This window comes from Mustela lutreola, chromosome 6 (genome assembly GCF_030435805.1).
Source record: "Mustela lutreola isolate mMusLut2 chromosome 6, mMusLut2.pri, whole genome shotgun sequence".
Taxonomy (NCBI): domain Eukaryota; kingdom Metazoa; phylum Chordata; class Mammalia; order Carnivora; family Mustelidae; genus Mustela; species Mustela lutreola.
This window is the reverse complement of record NC_081295.1, coordinates 5,441,210-5,460,334: the sequence shown is the minus strand read 5'-3', so window position 1 is coordinate 5,460,334 and position 19,125 is coordinate 5,441,210. Positions and strand designations below refer to the sequence as shown.

Here is a 19,125-nt window from a genome sequence, read left to right as displayed (position 1 = left end):
GAGTTTGAAAATGATGGAACCCTGTACATGCAAGTGATGGGTTTGAACCCCCCTCTGCCTGACTGCAGACCCGAACGGCTCTCCACAAAGGCACTGTGTCAGTCACCCATTCTTTCCACAAACTGCTAATACTAAAACATGAATCCAGGAAGTAAGTCCTATTTCTCATCTTTTTTCCTACCCACTAATATCCCCACCTCTCCTTGACGTTCAGCATGGCACTATGCCTAGTAGAAGCTCTTCATTGTAATTTTTGCTTTAGTTTTATTTTAGGTGAAATTGGACTAAGAAGTGTAAGAACTCATGACTTTAAAGAACTTTAATAAATTTGTATCTAATCCCTGAAAGATAAGTACATAGCAAAATTATATGCCAATGTAAAAGGCACCCAATATTGCCCTCGTAACAATTTCTTCTTAAAAATTGCTTCATGACATGAACTTCACCTGAATTAATCCTTTGCAAATGTCCTTAATTCTACTGATTTGGTTGAGTGCATTGAGGTTCACAGTACATTATCTAGTTCACGGAGAGTTCTTGTAAATTAATGCCATGTTTTGCAGTTAACACCAGTGGTAAAAGCTGCAAATGATCTGTTTTTAACTGTGTCCCAATTCCTAAAATTGCTGGACTTCTCAGGTCTATCATGTTTTTTGCTTCTCAATTTGATTAATGCTTGTTATCCCAAAATATAAGTATCTCCTCTCTACCTATGGCAAAATTATACTGTTTTTAGCAGTATCTGGAGATATGATAAAGGAAAGAGAAACTTTTATTTAAATACATATTTTGCTCCTTTTATGTGCCCTTGGTTTTAAAAAAAACACTAATTTTAAAATTTTTAAGAAATTCCTTTAACTCTATGACAGGTGACAGAAGGTGGGAATGTTCAAAGCTATAGAACAAGGGATTATTTCTCTTTCATTTATTACACTTGAAAGTATCACTCACTGACTGCTGTGGTTAGGAACATACAATCCCTGGATAATAAAGGTTAAGTGTGCATAAATTCGAGATCTGCTTACAACTGACCTTTAGCTGTCTTGTTAGCATTTTAGACAGAAACTTAAAATAAGGTTATTCCATAAAATAACTTGATTCCCCATTCTCAAGTCCAGATTTTTTACTCTGCCATCTAGACAGAGCCTTCAATATTTGTAATGAAACAACAAGACATCAAGTTATGAACAAGGTGAGCAGGTCAGAGGAAAGATGCATGGGCCCCAGTCCTCACTCGGCCACTGCTTGGAATAGGGTCCCAACATGTCACGGAGATTCTCTAGTCTTTATAGATTAAATTGTACAGACTCACCCTCTTTTTGAATTTGAGTCAGCCCATCCATGAGTAGAGTCAATATATCCACTTGTTCATGGAACACTGCGCGGGTCTTCCGTTTGTGCTTGTCATTGTCTCCCTAAAGTCTTGTGCATTGACTGTTAGTTTTATGACTCATTATGTTAAAGGTTTGTTTTTCTTCATTTCTTGCTATCGTGAATATTTAAAAAAATACTTTATATGTAGTTTTTAGTGGCATAAGGGAATGCTATTTTTAATGCACTGATCTTTTATGCAGCAGTTTTTCTGAACTCTTACTAATTACGTTTGTAGATTCTCTGGGTGTTCTATGTAGATAGCTAAATCATCCTCGAATAACAAGAGTCTTGTTTCTTCTTTGCCAATATTCATACATATTTTATTTTCCTCATTAGCTAGAAACTCCAGTACAAGGTTGAAGTGAAGACAACAGTCTCCGTGCTTCCTTTCTATCATTTTCTCCATAATGAGAATGCTCCTCAACTCTCCCCATAAAAGAAGATAGTTGCTCTAGGTTTTTCCTTGAAATGTTTATTTTTTAATGAATGATTTCATCAAATGCTTTATCGGCATCTAAGAAGATGATCTCATTTTTCCTCCTTTGATCTAGAAATTTAAAAATGATATTGAAGTATCCTGGTATTTCTGCCATACAACCTACTTGGCTGTAATTTTGAATGTGCCACTGAACTCACTTTGCCTAGTACTTCATTTTGATTCAGTGAGATTGGGCTAATCATAGTGGCAGGGTTATTCTGGCCTCTGAGAGTGAGCTGTATCCATTTCCTTCTTCCTCTGTTCTTAAAGAATCTTTCCCGGTGGGCTATTTTTTTTTTTTTTTTAAGGTTAGGTAATTTCACTTTAATTCAATTTTAACATGTTATTATTTCTATAAGGATTTTTCTTTGGTCTCTGATTTAAAAGTGTTTTTAGATTTCGAAACATGTGGAGATTAAAAGTCTGACTATCCTTTTCTTCAGAAAATGTAACCCATGTGACAGATATTTTGGAATTTCTTGAACTTACTTTGCGGCTCACTACTATTCAGTTTTCTAAGCAGTCCCTTGTACACTTGTAAAAAACATGTTTTATCTAATTATTGAATGCAGAGTTTTATATAGGCCCAGTAAGGAGACCTTATGTCTAAAACTTGTCTAAATTCGGAACCTCTTGGAAAAAAGTACAGCTAGAAGAACATCTCTCACCTTACACCAAGAAAAGTTACAAATGGATTTGGGATTTCAATATAAAGAAATCATAAGATACTAGAAAAAAATTATAAATTGTTTTTTAATTGTTTCTATTCTTCTACAAAATGGAGGAAAATCTTTTTAATGATGACTCAAAATTCAGAACCTGACAAAAGATTAATGAATTCTAAAACATACAGAAGTCTGCATTGCCATGCAGACAATTTTTTGAAACATTACATTTCAAAACATTTGAAATGTTATGGAAGTAACATACAAAAGTTGAATCCCTCTAACATAAATGAGCTAATTTATGAGTTAATTTATTGAACACTATATCTGAAACTAATGACGTACCATAAGTTGGCTAATGGAATTTTTTAAAAAATGAATTTGGAGGGGAAATAAAGAGCTGGGAAAAAAAGAGAGAAAATAAAACAAATGTCAATGGGTACAAAAAATGGCAAAGGATATGAAAATACAACTCACAGAAAAAGAGAGACAAATGGCTTTCAAAAATATCTTTAAAAGGCTATTATTCGGGGCACCTGGGTGGCTCAGTGGGTTGAAGCCTCTGCTTTCGGCTCGGGTCATGATCTCAGGGTCCTGGGATCGAGCCCTACTTCGGGATCTCTACTCCACAGGGAACCTGCTTCCTCCTCTCTCTCTGCCTGCCTCTCTGCCTACTTGTGATCTCTGTCTGCAAATAAATAAATAAAATCTTAAAAAAAAAAGGCTATTATGCTCACAGTAAAAGAAGTGGAACTTAAAACAACACCAAAATAATATTTACCTATAACATTGTAAAAAATAAACTGTGATAGCGTTTTCTTTGAATGAAAATGGAAAACAACTACTGTCATTTATTGTTGATGAAGAGTTCATTTAATACCATCCCATGAATCACCAGTTGGCAATTTTTGTCAAAATACACAGAGGGTATGTATAAAAAAATGTATACATATACCATATATATACACCCTCTGAAAAGCAATTTCTATTCTAGGAATTTATCCTGTATTGTATTTATTCTTTTTTTTTTAACCATACCTTTATTTTTCACTTTTCTCTGCCATTATATTTTGAATGTGATTCTTACAAACAAATTTATAACTGAAGTATATTTTTTCTTTTTTTAACAATTTCTTAAGAGAATAATCTAATTTAATCTATTTATACTCAGGATGATTACTTTTATATTTGGGTTCATCCTACATATTTTCTCTTCTCTCATGTGTTTTCCTGTTTTCCAAACATCCAAGTGGGATGTTTGACCAGCCTTCTGTTGGGTCAATTCCTTCTATTACATTCTGTTCTCTTGGAAGTTAATTCTATTTCTGTTCTTTTGAAGGGTATCCTTGCATTATAATATGCTTAATTAATTTTGAAGTTAACCAGCAACCTTATCTTTATCCCTCTCAACGCAAGGACCTTACTTTGACCCGGATCACCCTCTTGTCATTTTCTGTACCTTTCCTTTCTCATATTGCAACTTCACGTTTTAACCTCACCATAATGGATTTAAAAAAATTACTATAGTCAATGCTTCTTTGGTCTTATCCATTTGTTATGCAGCAATTTTCCTGAACTCTTACTAATTATGTTTGTAGATTCTCTGGATATTCTATGTAGATAGCTAAATCATCCTCAAATGTTATCTCCTGCATCTCATTTCTTTGTCCCACGTTCAGCATGTATAGCACATTTTATCCATTTTATCCTTCAGTGAGGATGATAATGTGTGGGTTTAAAACAAACAGAAAAAAAAGCTCCGTTGGTCAAATACATTTAGTTTATCTTTATCTTGCAAGCCAGTTTAGCCGAGTATGGTACTGAAGATTAATAATTATTGTTCCTTTAGCATGTCTAGGGGTTTTTACCATCTTGTGTGGCCTCTATTTTGTTAATGAGAAGTATAATTTCAAGCCTAATTTTGATCCTTTACATGTTACCTGTCTTTTATTTCTAGCTGCTTTTAAATCTTTTCCTTGACTTTGGAGTTTTATAGTTTTTCTGAAAAATAGCCAGATTTGCATTTTTAGTCTGAAGATTCACATCTTTCTTCGATTATGAAAGATGCCCAGCCTTGATTTCTCAAAACACCTCCTTTCCTTGTCTATCTGGAACTCCCCGGGGTCTCATGGCTATGGAAGCAAATCAGGTAGGGGCTTCCCTGTGCTGCACTGGCTTTCCAGCTTCCCTGTGCTGCACTGGCTTTCCAGCTCCTGTGACCCAAATCCCTCTCTTTTCATCTGTGGTCAATCTGTTTCCAACAACTGCATTCTGAGGTTAATGATGCTCTATATTCTTTGGAAACTTTATTTCGTTCTTTTCTAAATATGAAATATTCTATGTTTTAAGCACTTTCAAAAATTATTTTTTTAAAGATTTTATTTATTTATTTATTTGAGAGACACTGAGAGAACACATGCAGGGGGAGAGGGGCAGAGGGAGGGGGAGAAGTGGACTCCTGGCTGAGCAGGGAGCCCGGTGTGGGTCTCAATCCCAGGACCCTGGGATCATGACCCAAGCTGAAGACAGTTGCTTAACTGACTGAGCCACCCAGGTGTCCCCACTTTAAAAAATTCTTTTCAAAAATTCTGTAATTTCTAGGTACTAGTTCCAGAGCTCATTCCCATGGTCACTGGTCTATTTAGTCTTTCTTATGATGACTCTGTCACCATGACGGTGGTAAGTTGTAGCTGTAGTTACATTTTGTGTGGCAGCCCTATGCACCTAGCTCATAAGAGTATTAACTCTTTTCCATTTGCTTTGTCTGGGTCCCAGAAGTTTCCTTTCCACTGTCTGAGAAATATATATATATACTATATATACAGTATATATATAATATATGTATACTTTTTTTTTGTTTTTACTTTAGGTTTCCATTTGGGTTTCTGTTTCTCAGAGGGGATCTTTCCCATCAAGAGCTTTGTCACACATCAAGCTCTCTTTCTCTTCCACAAGTTTTCTTTTTGTCTCCACAAACTCAAGTAGAGACTTTCTGGTTCCCTTCCCAAGGTGGGGCAGCCCCTGTACGGCTCAGTCCTATGCAAGAGTCTCAGCTGACCCCCCTTCTCTTGCTAAATGCCCTGTTTTCCTGAACTCTGGAGACATTGAAACCTCAGTCCCAGCCTCAAGATGTGGTCTGTATCTGATACTCTCCTAAGTCACATGGCACCAACTCTGTGACTCTGAATTAGTCTGTATCTCCGGCGTCTGAGGATTTCCTGACATTGACTTTGCATTGAACACATTTTGGTATCTTTTAGGCTTTGTAGAGCCTAAGGATCACATTAGTCTTGTCTGCCATCCTGTGTGAGGTCTCATTTTTGAAATTAAAGAGCATTTTTCATGCTCAGAATTCTTTTTGCGTCAAAGACTCATGCATTAGTGCGTAATTTTAAGTACTATCATTGAAAAAGCTTAAAATGACATTTTTCAGTTACTTATCATCCTGTTATGTATTTGTCATACATAACATCTACATGCACTTGAAACATAAAAGTACATCTAGGTTTGAAATATGTTACATACACTATCCACAGACAGTGCTTAATACCTATGTAATTGGTCAGGCCTCTTGCAGGAATTCACCCGCTTCCTCAAGGAAGAACAGTGGAGCTGAAGCTTTATTTTAGAAAATGGCATAAGTCCAAATAAAGTCATAATATAGTAATAGATAATTATACTTTTTCAGATTGGCTTATGATTCTAAGCAAGATCTTCGATTCCTATGCTAGGAGCTATAATAACAGATACTCAAGTTATATTTCATTTGCTAATTGAAGCAAGGATATGGAAATTTTAAGAGTAAGTTTCTAATCTGAATTTTCAATGAAAATCATTAACCTCATTGTGTTTCTGACTTTTCAGTATAGCATTACTACCTTACACATTTGTTATGGGGATAAAAATTTATATATGATAGGCTGGTAAAGTTAGAATTTTATTGCTTTTGACCAAAGGTCATTGTAAGATTTAGAGATAACTTGTGAGTACTATGTGATCTTTCAAAGGTTATAAAACATAAATTTTAAAAAGAGAGAGAGATTCTGTGAGTAAAACTACTTGATGTTCTGGAGTTAACACCCAAATGGTGATCAGTATATTACTATGTAATTTTACCTGATGTACCAAAATAGTCTTTGTTCTGTGTTTTACTTCAAAGAGCTTTCTTTTAATCCTGGATTTTTTGCATAAATGTTGAAGAAAGATTCCCAAATTTCATAAAAGTTTGAAAACTACTATTTTTATAGTAATACTAAAGAAATAAAAGTGTAATATGTCATTAAAATAAGTTATCCTAAGAGCAAAATGATTTATATAACTTAAAAAAAAAAAAAGGTTTATTGCTGAATAAGCAGTAAAAATGACCTTTTGTAAATCTAAATGAACAAAACAACACATTGATGTAGAAAGACTCTAAAGAAGTCACCGTGTGACAGACGTGCAGACAAATAAGGGACCTCCTCACTTATCTTGAAATTTTGGTTTTATCTTGAGCTATTTTCAACATCTAGATTTTTGAAAAAAAAAGTCCTTGTATTATTACCTATATATATATATATATATATATTTTAAAAGATTTTATTTATTTATTTGACAGAGGGAGAGAGATCCCAAGTAGGCAGAGAGGCAGGCAGAGAGAGAGAGAGGAGGAAGCAGGCTCCCCGCTGAGCAGAGAGCCCTAACGTGGGGCTCGATCCCAGGACCCTGAGATCATGACCTGAGCTAAAGGCAGAGGCTTAACTCATTGAGCCACCCAGGCGCCCCTATTACCAATATATTATTATGGGCACACATTAATGCGTTTATTTTTGATGATACTATGAAACCAGAAACTGTTCCTTCTAAAGTATTAAAAAGTAAACAGAATAGCAAATTAATCCTTGAATTATTTGTAGTTAAATGAGGGTAAATAGAAGCACTAAGAAGCAAGCCATTCTGATTGTCTATGAAAATACTCATAAGGGGCGCCTGGGTGGCTCAGTGGGTTAAGTCTCTGCCTCTGGCTCAGGTCATGATCTCAGGATCCTGGGATCAAGCCCTGCATCAGGCTCTCTGCTTAGTGGGGAGCCTGCTTCCCCCTTTCTCTCTGCCTGCTTCTCTGCCTACTTGTGATCTCTGTCAGATAAATAAATAAAATCTTGGGGAAAAAAATACTCATAAAACTCATGAAATGTAAATAATCACTGTAGTCCTAATGGAGAAGACATAGCATTTTATTTGTAGAGTACGCAAAGTTGTAGAAAACATAAATCTATGGAAACCTATATGCCCCATCATGCTACAGGGCCAGTGTTCACCACCAGGCTCTTTGTGCACTCTGCTGTGGTCCCTGATCTCACCTTTAGAGATGACCATTTGTCATCAGGCCATTGTGCCCTTTGCTGAGTCTGCCTCTCAAAGAGTTAGCACAGACGAAAGATTCCAAAAGGTCAGAATTGAAATTCAACACATGCTTGCTGAGTATTCACCTGTTATCTGCCCCCACCCTCTCAGGCAATGACAACTCCCTAAACAACAGAGCTTAAGAAACAGTGATGAATAAATGATAAAAGCCACATAGCAAATCAAACAAGGTGGTAGGCCATGGTAAGAGGGCCTCACTGAGCTAAACTCTAGGTGAAAGGAGTTACCAGCAACCGAGAGTTCTGGAGAGAAGGGGACCAGTTCTTTCAAAGATACTCTCTAAGGAGCGTTGGGTGAGGCTGGGCTGGTCAGGGGACAAAAGTGTCTTTCAGTGTCTCTAGAGAGCAGTACTGTGGAAGGATGGTGTGAAGCAACGGGACCCGGGGACAGATCGGGGAGGCCCTGTTGAGACCTGAGTCAGAAGCAACCATAGGTCAGGACTCATGTGGAGAATGGAAATAGGAAGGCAGAAATGGAAACAAGGAAATGAGTTAGGAGACGTTGCAGTAATCAAAGAAAGGCAAGGTAAGTCTTAGACTAAGCTGGCAATCTGCAAGATGGCAGGAAAGGAAAAGAGATCAGGATTTGCTTGGAGGTAGATTCAGTTGGATTACTGATGGGTTGAACATGGGATTTGAAGGGAGGAAATCAAGGATGACCCCCAGTGCCGGAGGTATGGTGTCAGGAGGCCCGGGTCAAGGGTGTCATGTAATGAGAACAGAAAAGGGACAGGAGAGTTGGACAAAGTGAAGGTCACTGGTGACCTGGGAAGGGTCACCTGCAGTGGCATGGGCAAAGTGGGCTGACGAGAGACGAGAGTGAGGACACAGACAACTTACCTGTGGACACGTGAAATTGGGCGGTAGCTGTCAGGAGCTTATCAGAAACAAAGGAAAGTACATCAAAGAGAACTCAGACATATTATTAAACAAAACACAACACATGTGAAAGCTCTGGATTTTAAAGGAATGTAGGAAGGCTTCCCAAGTCCTAGACCACATTTGTCATCTGAAACAATAGCACAATAACAAGAGGAACCCAAGAAGATATACAAGCAGCAAATAAAGTTATGTACAAAAAAAAATTTATCCTATAGTAAGTAGAGAAATATCTGTACTGTTTCAAGGACTTTCTTACCTCAAAATATAGGGGCAAGTCATTATTCCCTTGTTTGAGGCAACAGATCTACAGTGGCAGCAGATGTGCCAAATAACAAATGGGTCAGAGGAAGAACAGCCAGTAGAAACGAGAGTATAATAATGCTGAACCTCTACGTGCCTAACAATATAGCCTCAGAGGTTGTATCACATCCTGCAGCCAGATAGCTTGGGTTCAGATCCCAGCAACGCTTCTCTCTAGCTGGAGAACTTAGGCAAGTTATTGAACCTCTCAGTGTCTCAGTTTCTCCATATTGATAATGGAGATATGCATAACACCCACCTTTTAGAGTTGTCATGAGGATGTGGGGGAAACCAGAGGAGGAGATGAACCATGAGAGATTGTGGACTCTGAGAAACAAACTGAGGGTTTTGGAGGGAAGGGGTTGGGGGTTGGGTAAGCCTGGTGGTGGGTATTAAGGAGGGCATGTATTGCATGGAGCACTGGGTGTGGTGCATAAACAATGAATCTTGGAACACTGAAAAAAAAATTACAAAAAAAAGGATGAAATGAACTAATACACATAAGTATTTAAAATAGCGTCTGGTATCATAAACAGGGCATGTTTTTAATGTTGCTATCGTGGATGTTCTTAGTATTGTTGCCCCAAACCACACAAAGAAATAAATCAATGGAATTCCAAGGAAAAAAATGGCATGTCAGCAGTCTTAGTAGATTTTTAATTTTCTTCTCCAAGTGACCTAAATTTATTTTTAAATACTTGACAAAGACATGAGATAGCAGTAATAAAATATTTAAACAGGCTATCTTATCTTTCAAATCACTGCCCTCTCCCTCAAAAAAAGTAACTTACATTAAAAAAACAAAAAACAAAAAAACCCCGCAAAATAGAAAGGAAAAAGTAAATGGAAAACAACCACCAATGGCCAAAAAATAAGATGACAGAAGCTAAAGTAGACATAGAGATAAATGTGAATGACTTAATGTATTAAAATAAAAAGTCCTAGATCACACTAAGTACAAAATTTAATAACTTGCTCATTATAGGACACATATGTACAAGTATGATGGTGGGCTAAAACAGAGAGAATTAGAAAAACATCAATAATATAGACAAACATAATACAGATGGCATTTATATTATTAAGTTAGGCTACAAGGTAAAATTAGTGATAGCAACACTGTACCTTTTGGAGCTGAACAATGTAGCAGTATCTTTGTTAGTTGTATAGAACAGTGTTCTAAAATGTCTTCAGATACACAAAAATCCTTGAGAAGGATATATATTCCATAAAATTTTACTATGAACAAAGTAAATTTTATAAATATACAAGGAATATAAAAGAAAATTGATGTCCATATACACCTCCCTCTGGGATTCATTTGCCAAACTCCAATTCCAAGAGGACATCCAAACATTCAGCTCTTGACTGTTTATGTCCCTGATTGGCTGGGCACTCGATGAGCGGACTAGAGACAGACCTTCTGCTTGGCCAATGCAGGACATTTGACTCACCCTACAGTGGCATTCGGAGATGTGGTGGTTTCACACTACAGTTTCTCACACCCAGGGGCAGGCAGGCCTGTGGCTAGAGACTCCAAAAAGCTGAGAGAGAGATAGAAGGTATAAAAACCTCCTAATGTAAAAGGCAGTTTCTCTAAGGTCTTGATGGGCTCCTCACTCAATTATAAGGTGGTAATTGAAAGCTGGGTGCGTTCATAAAGACTTGAAGACCTGGGGAATTTGCACCTCTCACTGGAGACGCTGCATCCTTTGCTCTGTAAATTGATTGTGCCCTCAGTCTGAGTCTGTTGGCTTCTTTCCATTCATGATATCACTATCACTTCTGTCACCTTGCAGGTGGCAAGTGAGGTCATAGATACAGTGAAGGACCTGGGCTAGAAGAGATCTCCTGCAGCTCGCAACACATCATGTCTTTTCTCAACCCCAGAGGTTTCGTTTCCATTCACTGTTGATGCTGGATGGTTTTACAAAGATCAGGACAAGAAGTTGTGGAGGTGTTATTGAGGGTGAAGGATATAACAATGGAAAAGTGACATATCTCTGTTCCTGAATGAAGCAGCTGAGAGAGATTGGGATATTTTGATTTTGAGGCGACTTGAGAGCACCAACATTCTCCTTGTCATGCAGGATCCAGCGAACATGCACATAACCCTATTTTATCCCTCACTCTCATACTTGCCAGGTCCTGAAAAGACACATTTCACAAGAGTATACTGGTGTGCCATTCCTATTAGATTCTTGTTAGAAATTCAGATGAAATCCTCTTTTCAACTTTTTCTCCCTTTTTTGTTCTATTCTTGCATATATCTTTTTGACATACATATGGTGGACTTCTTGAATCCTTTTAGGTATTGCATTTGTGCCAAATGGTAAAATATTAACCAAAGAACTCCTAAACCAATACCAATGTTGATTATTGATTATTGATTATTCCAATCTGTTAACATGTAAAGGTCAATGATTGTAATCCCATTGCTAATGGGATTAAGACATGAAAATGCACTTCAGGTTGTTAGATGAGCTGCTTAATAAAAAAATCTTCCCAAAGTCCTGAAGAACGTCTTCCCCCTAAGTCGGTGACAGCCTCAGGACGGTCTGGCCAGGCTTTGCCCCACTGCTGTCTTCACATGGCATTTCTTCTCTCTCCTTCCAGGTAGAAATTGAGAAGCTGGATTACCATCATTATCTGCCTCTGTTTTTTGATGGGCTCTGTGAAATGACATTTCCCTACGAGTTTTTTGCTCGGCAAGGAATCCACGACATGCTGGAACATGGGGGGAACAAGATTCTTCCTGTCATTCCACAGCTCATTATCCCGATAAAAAGTAAGTGAACAGGTGAAAAAGCATCATTCAGTTTAGATGGTGCTGCTTTTTGACAACTCGCTAATTAAGCAATAAAACACAACTGACTCAGGCTATCCCCAGGTTTTGCGGGAATTTTATAGGATGACATACTGGGCCAGACATCCCAAATCTACTCTATCCCATTGCTGATACCACACTGATGTTTCACCATGTAAATAAACTAAATTGCATGGGGTTTATAGTAATTTAAAATGCTTCCGAGTAATGATGCAAGCATTAATGTTAATCTATACATGCGCAAGTCAAGTGTGTGTGTACACCACACCATCTCTAACTTAGAAGTTCTTTTCAGATGACATCCTTAATTCCTAAATTACAATGTCAACCCAATTATCTTTAGGATCTTTTAGGTAGTAGGATTCATAATTTAAAGGAAAAAGTCTGAAATGGGGAAAAATAATGTTACCAAATACTTGGAAATTTTTTTTTTTTCTGTGATAGGTTACCTGAGGAAACTCTAGAATAACCCTGTCATTGACTTTATTTCTTTTGTTAATAAAATGAAATACTTTCTTCCTATGCCACACTCTTAGGCATGAATCTCTCTGGACTAGTTGTCTGAAAGCAGCCCCTTCCAAAGCGTTTCTGGGATCTTCGTCTGCCATTGAGATGGTCTATAATGACCCCCAAGAAGCCCTGGGGGCCGTTGGGTCTAGTCATCTGGGCCCAGCCTCTTCCTTTCGGTCCGCAGCTGCTGCTGACCCTTATCATAGGGCCGTCTTTTGGGGACAAGGCTCTAGGAGGGGATGGCAGCCTCCCTCCAGTTGGCAATGGCCAGGCCTAGGCTCTCGCCACCCACCATCACACCCCAGGCTCTGTCCACACCAGAGTTGCCATCCACGCTGTGCTGCTGGAAAGCAGAGGGGTGGCGCTGAGCACCTCCTGGGCAGGGGCATCCATTCCTTTCCCAGCTGCCCTAGGCCTTGGGCCTGCTTCCCCCACCGCGGCTCTGCCTCACTCCCTCATCCAGGGTGGACCTTCCTGCGATGATCGATTGGACACCTGCTCAGTCTCCTGGGATCTGGGGGGACCTCACTCTCACTGTCTGGGAACTACCCTTGCCATGTGCTTTGACCAAAACAAGAACGAAACAGTTTAACATTGGGTCCTTTCCCACTGCCTGGATTATTTCATCTTATCTGTGGTGACCTTTTTATTGATATGAATGAATTGTTCTTAGAATTCTTGATTTTTGGCCTTTCTGCTGTCATGGTTTATACTGAATCAACCCTGAAACTTGCTCTCATCTTTTTGAGATTTTTTTTTTTTGTAAGAGATCTGTAACTGACCACTCCAGATCTCCACCAAGACATAGAAAGTAAAAAGACAGGCTACCTTCTGTGCAAAGTAACACAGGAAGAGAAATGACACTTTAGAGTGGCTTCCTCACCCCTCATGCATCAGCTGAATGATGATCTTTGAAGTCCTTCAGGAAGGACATATAATGCTGAGTGGCAGGAAAGTCCTTTCCGAATGTGATTTATTCTAACAGCTCATGATTTTTGAATATGTTAAATTCTAGCAGAAATGCTACATTTTCTAAAGAATGATGTACAAGTTTTATTGACAAATAAAAAGGCCCAGAACATTCTCCCCAGGAACCATCTTTAGAGGACACGATCCTTTTTCTCCTGCACCCAGCAGAATAGCAACAACATCCAGAAGTCTGTTCTGTTCTTGGAAAAAACCTGTTGTTCTTAGGCTCACTGTCTTCTCGGGACTTTTTCACTTGTATCTCCATTGAAATCACTGAAGGGCAGAAAGAGAGTTTCTAAGTAATATTTTGATTATACTGTTTACACTTAATACATACCAAAATAGAGCATTGCAGAACCAGGTGAATCGATTTTCAACTTTGATCTGTATTTTAAACATATTTAAATGAGTTGAGAGAAGTGATGTGTTCTAAGGACAAAATTTACTGTACACACATACTAGAGGTAATTTGCTCACAAGTGAAAACATTATTAAGAACTCAGTAAACATGTTTTGTCAGGTAAAATTAACTACGAATTTGATAATTTAATCTTCCAAAGGCAATGAGAGTTTATTTTGGTAGATATCATTGCTTTCCTGGGCTTCTGCTGTTACATACTGATCCTGAATCTAACTTGGTTTGCTTCTCAATCTACTTACATCACTCAGAAGAAATACTGATTATGCAAGATCATGCACAGTTCCAGCACAGTGTGAAAAACTTTACGTGCATCACGTCAGTCTTTCAGGTGAATTCTGGATTGAGGCTAATTGATCTGGAAGCAGGCTGAGGTGCATAATTGGCATAACACAGCATGTGTAGCTGATTTTTCAAGCTGTACTATTAGTATAATTTTGACTATCTCCGAGGGCAAAAATAACCTTACCATCACCAGCTAGCAGTTTTTAAATAGTTTTCCTCCAATTCTAAGAAATATCTATATATTAGTAAAGCAAAATACGTGCACTCCCCACAAGGATAAGAACGAGACTGAGCTGCCTCTCTACTTCTAGAGTCTGGGGTTGACGTCAGCTAATTACAAGGCTGATTGTTCTGATAGGAAGAATGGACAGATTCAGTGTCTCTAGGCTTTCTAAAATGAAGACAAGTAAGAAAGCACTTTCTTTCTTCTGTCTTTGGTTCAAGACCCCAAGTGAGGTCATTCAGTGATGACCAGAGGAGTGTGCATCTAATACCTCGGTCTGTTTCTGCCGCTCTGTGGTGGTTAGGGTTCCCCCCTTTCCTCCCACTGTTTGACTTCTACCTTCTTGAGTTACTCTGGGTCAGAAGCTTCAAAAAATACCCGTATAAAGGAGTCAGGGTTGACAATGGAGCACTGATTGCTGACAGCAACAGGAGAACTTTGCAGGGCAAGGATGAGATGAACCGTCTCAGGCAGCTGAACTATGGGATGTAGATTTCCATTTACTCTATCTGGTCACAAAAACACACATGCATCAGAATCCAGCAGAGCAATACCAGGAAGAAGCCTCTAGAAACTCTGTACTTTAAACTCAGAGATTCCAGTAATGACCAGGAGGACAAAGAGAAGCCAAGAGCAGCCCCAAGCACTGGGTTTGGGAATCTCTGTCTTCAGCAGCAGCAAGAGCAGTTACCCTGAATGCCAGCACATGGGGCCATTCCTGAAAGGCTGCTACACACAAGGAAGGAAATATCTTGGACAATGAGAGGAAGAGAATACCTCAACAACATTTAGTTCAGGAGCCAGAAGAAATCCATAGGAATTTGACATCCTCCAGATGCAGGAAGATACGGCATCTGGGAGACAGAGGCCAAAACCCACAAGAGGGGGGGGGGGGGGAAGCTACCACAAAGAAATAAAGTAACTGGGGTTAAGAATTTTACCAACAGTAAATTCCAGACAACAGTGAGCATTGGAAGAGAACCACCTTGGGTACGTTTCATCCCATTCACATGAGTAGAAGACCTGATGTACGTAACTGTGTGAACATTTGTGGGAAAAAAAAAAATAAAAAAAAGAACTTATAAGTTAAATGCCCACCTGTCTCACACAAGAAGCTACTGAGACTGTGCTCCACCTCTCAGGAGGGAAAGCCAAGTTAAGGACCCCGAAATAAGGATGTCCTAGTGTGAAAAGCAGTTGATATTAAAAGCCACTAAATCTAGAGTTAAATTTAAAGAGTTGATGGAAAAGAGTTTCAAAACTGCATGAAATCTCTAGTAATTATTTTGGAGTATTATATCTAAAAATCCAAGGAAATTGAGTATAAGCCTTCTAAATCATGGAAAAGATCAAAGTAGTTAAAACAGAGCCTATACATTAAAAAGACAAAAACTGGGCAGACAGTAAGGAGGTGCTAAGTGTCAAAAGCATAAAATAAGGTGAAAAACATGAAATCAAATATATTATTTGTGAAAATTAACTTTCAATTTAGTTTGTGGAAAGAAAACTGAATATAAACTCTATATAATACTAAATAGTACTTGAATAGTTTAAAAATAAATAACATATTAGGATGAATGAGAAAAAAGGAGGAATAGTTATTTTAATTGTAGAAAGGTAGAATTTAATGTAAAAAAATCCACATGTAGAGAGGATCAATTTGTCTCGATAAAAATGTTCTAGGTAAAAATATAATCATATGAGCCTTGGTTCCTGGAAAAAACACAGCATCATGTTTAAAACAACAAACAGCTACTTTAATTTAATTTAATTTCTTTGGTATGACCTTCAAGAATTCCTTTCAAGGAATCCTTTCAATCTGGCTGCTGATTGTCTTTGACCTTATCTCTTATTACAGTTGACCCTTGAACAATGCAGAGTTTAGAGACACCAGCCCCTTGCATAGTTGAAAATCTGGGTATAACTTTGACTCCCTTAAAATTTAACTATCATCAGTTTACTGTTGACTAGAAGACTTATTAGTAGCATAAATACTCAATTACCATATATTTTGTATGCTATAAGGATTATATACTATAGTCTTATAATAAAGTAAGCGCAGGAAAAATGTTAAGAAAACTATAAGGAAAAGAAAATATATTTATAGTGCTGTATTGTATTTATTGAAAAAATCTGCATATAAGTGGACCCTTGCTGTTAGTGTTGTTCAAAGGTCAACTGTCTCTCCCTTTGTATGCTCTGTTAGCTCTAGCCAAACTAAATGTGCTATAAAATTTCTTTTCTGATTCTGTACCTTTGGTTTCTTTGCAGAATGCCCACTCTCACATTCCCCAGGGCCTCAGTGGTAAGGGACCTTCAAAGCTCAGCTCCAATAGGAATTGTTCCTTGAAGCCTCTTTTGTTTCTTCTCTCCCTGCTTGCCCTAATCTCTAGCCTTCTCCCTACCACACCTTCCCTCCCACAGAATCTTATATGTTCCTTTGTTGTGTCACTTAGAACACAATAATGTTAGTAAGTAATATATTCCCAACATCATCTAATGGGATTGCTAGTACATCGTCAATTCATCAAAATACTTACAAAATTAATTTGATCGGATGCATAACTACTATTCATAAGAAAATTTATATAGATGTCATAATCAAGTGTGAAGTGGCCATTTGGGCTCGCCACTATAATGTATATCATACAAAAACTATTTTGTAAGAATCCCTGATATGAAACAGCAAATAAAGAGAAATATGACATAATGCTTTCCATCTACTAGAGAAATTGTGTGTGTGGTGAAAGTAATTTTTTGTTTATTCATCTTACATTCTCTTTCTGTTTATAAGCAGAAACATACATTTGTGAGATGGTCTGCTAGGAGGCAAGTTGACTCCAGCCGCTAAAGCATTACAGAAATAATCTCTTCTAGTCCCATCCATGTTGCTACAAAAGTCGGGTATTCATCCTTTCTGATGGAGGCATCATACTCCATAGTGTATATGGACCACATCTTCCTTATCCATTCATAGCAACGTGGACGGGACTGGAAGAGATGATGCTGAGTGAAATAAGTCAAGCAGAGAGAGTCAAGTATCATATGGTTTCACTTATTTGTGGAGCATAACAAATATCATGGAGGACAAGGGGTGTTAGAGAGGAGAAGGGAGTTGGGGGAAATTGGAAGGGGAGGTGAACCATGAGAGACTATGGACTCTGAAGAACAATCTGAGGGGTTTGAAGGGTTGGGGGGTGGGAGGTTGGGGGAGCCTGGTGGTGGGTATTATAGAAGGATACGTATTGCATGGAGCACTGGGTGTGGTGCAAAAACAATGAACTCTGTTATGCTAAAAAGAAATTAAAAAAAAAAAAAAGAATTACAGAAATATCACCGATCTACAAATAGACAGCACATAAGACAGTGGCCTCTTTGGAGAGCTCTAATGAGTTGAGGTCACCCAGCTATAAAGGATAAACATGCAGACACAATTAAAGGGACTTACCATTTAAGTAGCAATAACATTTTAAAAAGCAAGATATTCTTGTTAAAGAACACTCAGTGGAAAAAATATACCAAGTAAAGATAAAGCATGAGAATCTATATCTCAATATAAAAAATTGTTCTGAGAATTCTGTTTAATTAGAAAGGAGCATGTACAACTGAAATGCATTACTCTTTGTGATCTAATAACTTTACTTAAATACCTTGAAATTATCCAGGAAAATTATTTTTAAAGTGATAATTATAACTATAAAAGAGTAATGATGTTTAACAAAAAAAAAAAAATACCTAATTCTGAAAATATGGGAAAGAGATGTATTAGGATTATTTTGATTACTAAATCGAAAAAAAAAAATTCAAATTGTCAGTCAGGTTTGCTTGATGATTCCTGTAACTGAACAATCCAGAGATGGGTCTCATTTCAAGCACGGTGTAATCTGGTGGCTCACCACTGTCATTCTCTGTTCTGTTTTATGCAAGGTATCTTAAAGCTGGCTCCCTTCTTGGCTTCTGAATGTTCCAAATAGGTCCAGGGACTACATGCTTGCTTACTTACTTATGTATACCTGTAAGAAGGAAAAAGTGTCATTGTCCCTGAATTTATTATACCATATGCCAGTCTTGAACTGTGGTCAGGGTGATGGAACGCACTGGCCAGATGAACCTAGGTCATGCAATGATAGTACAGGTTAAAGGAAAGGAGAAATTAGTTTCCCTAAATAACATGAATTCTATCCGAGACATTTACACCAAACATCTAACAGCTCCCCAGCATTTCTATTATGCAGTTCTGTGGAAGCATGGGACTAAGTTTGCCAATGGGCTGTGAATAGAAGAGGTGTGTGTCCCTCCAAACTAAGCTGTTCAGAGCCAATGCACTGTCCTCCTCTGCTCTCTTCTCCCCACCCTGTGTTAACCTGAGTTGGATGTCTACCATGAATGTGAAATGGTCCTTTTCTGAGTGAAGCCAATGAGACATTAGGGTTAACCTATTACTACAGCAAACCTAGGCTATACTGACCAATGCAGATTCCCAAATGAGAACCCACAGCAATCAAGAAAAATGAAATCTGGCATCTTATGGCTTAAAATATAATGAGGAAGTCCCCTCCATCTTGTGATCTTTCAGTAGCTGATGCTAAAGACCACCTCTCTGTCCTTTTTGAGAATTAATGTGGCCACAGGAAAGGGGCCTGGTCTTTGTTCCTACCGTACACTCTACCACTTTGGGCAAATTAGTCCAACGCTTTGAGCTCAAGAGATGAGTCTGCATCTCCAGAATAATGAAATTAATCATATCTCAGAGAGTTGTGATTGTTACATGAGTACGTGTGTGGAAATGCCC

General features: G+C 38.1%; 1 protein-coding gene across 3 annotated transcripts in view; it reads left to right on the top strand.

Moving 5' to 3' along the window:
• Positions 1-19,125, top strand: part of PACRG (parkin coregulated) — a 504,089-nt gene that overhangs the window by 264,536 nt on the left and 220,428 nt on the right. For all 3 annotated transcript variants that reach the window (XM_059176597.1, XM_059176596.1, XM_059176598.1), the window contains exon 3: positions 11,718-11,889. In XM_059176597.1, the coding sequence (XP_059032580.1) occupies positions 11,718-11,889 (172 nt within the window). The remainder of the gene's footprint in view (positions 1-11,717; positions 11,890-19,125) is intronic.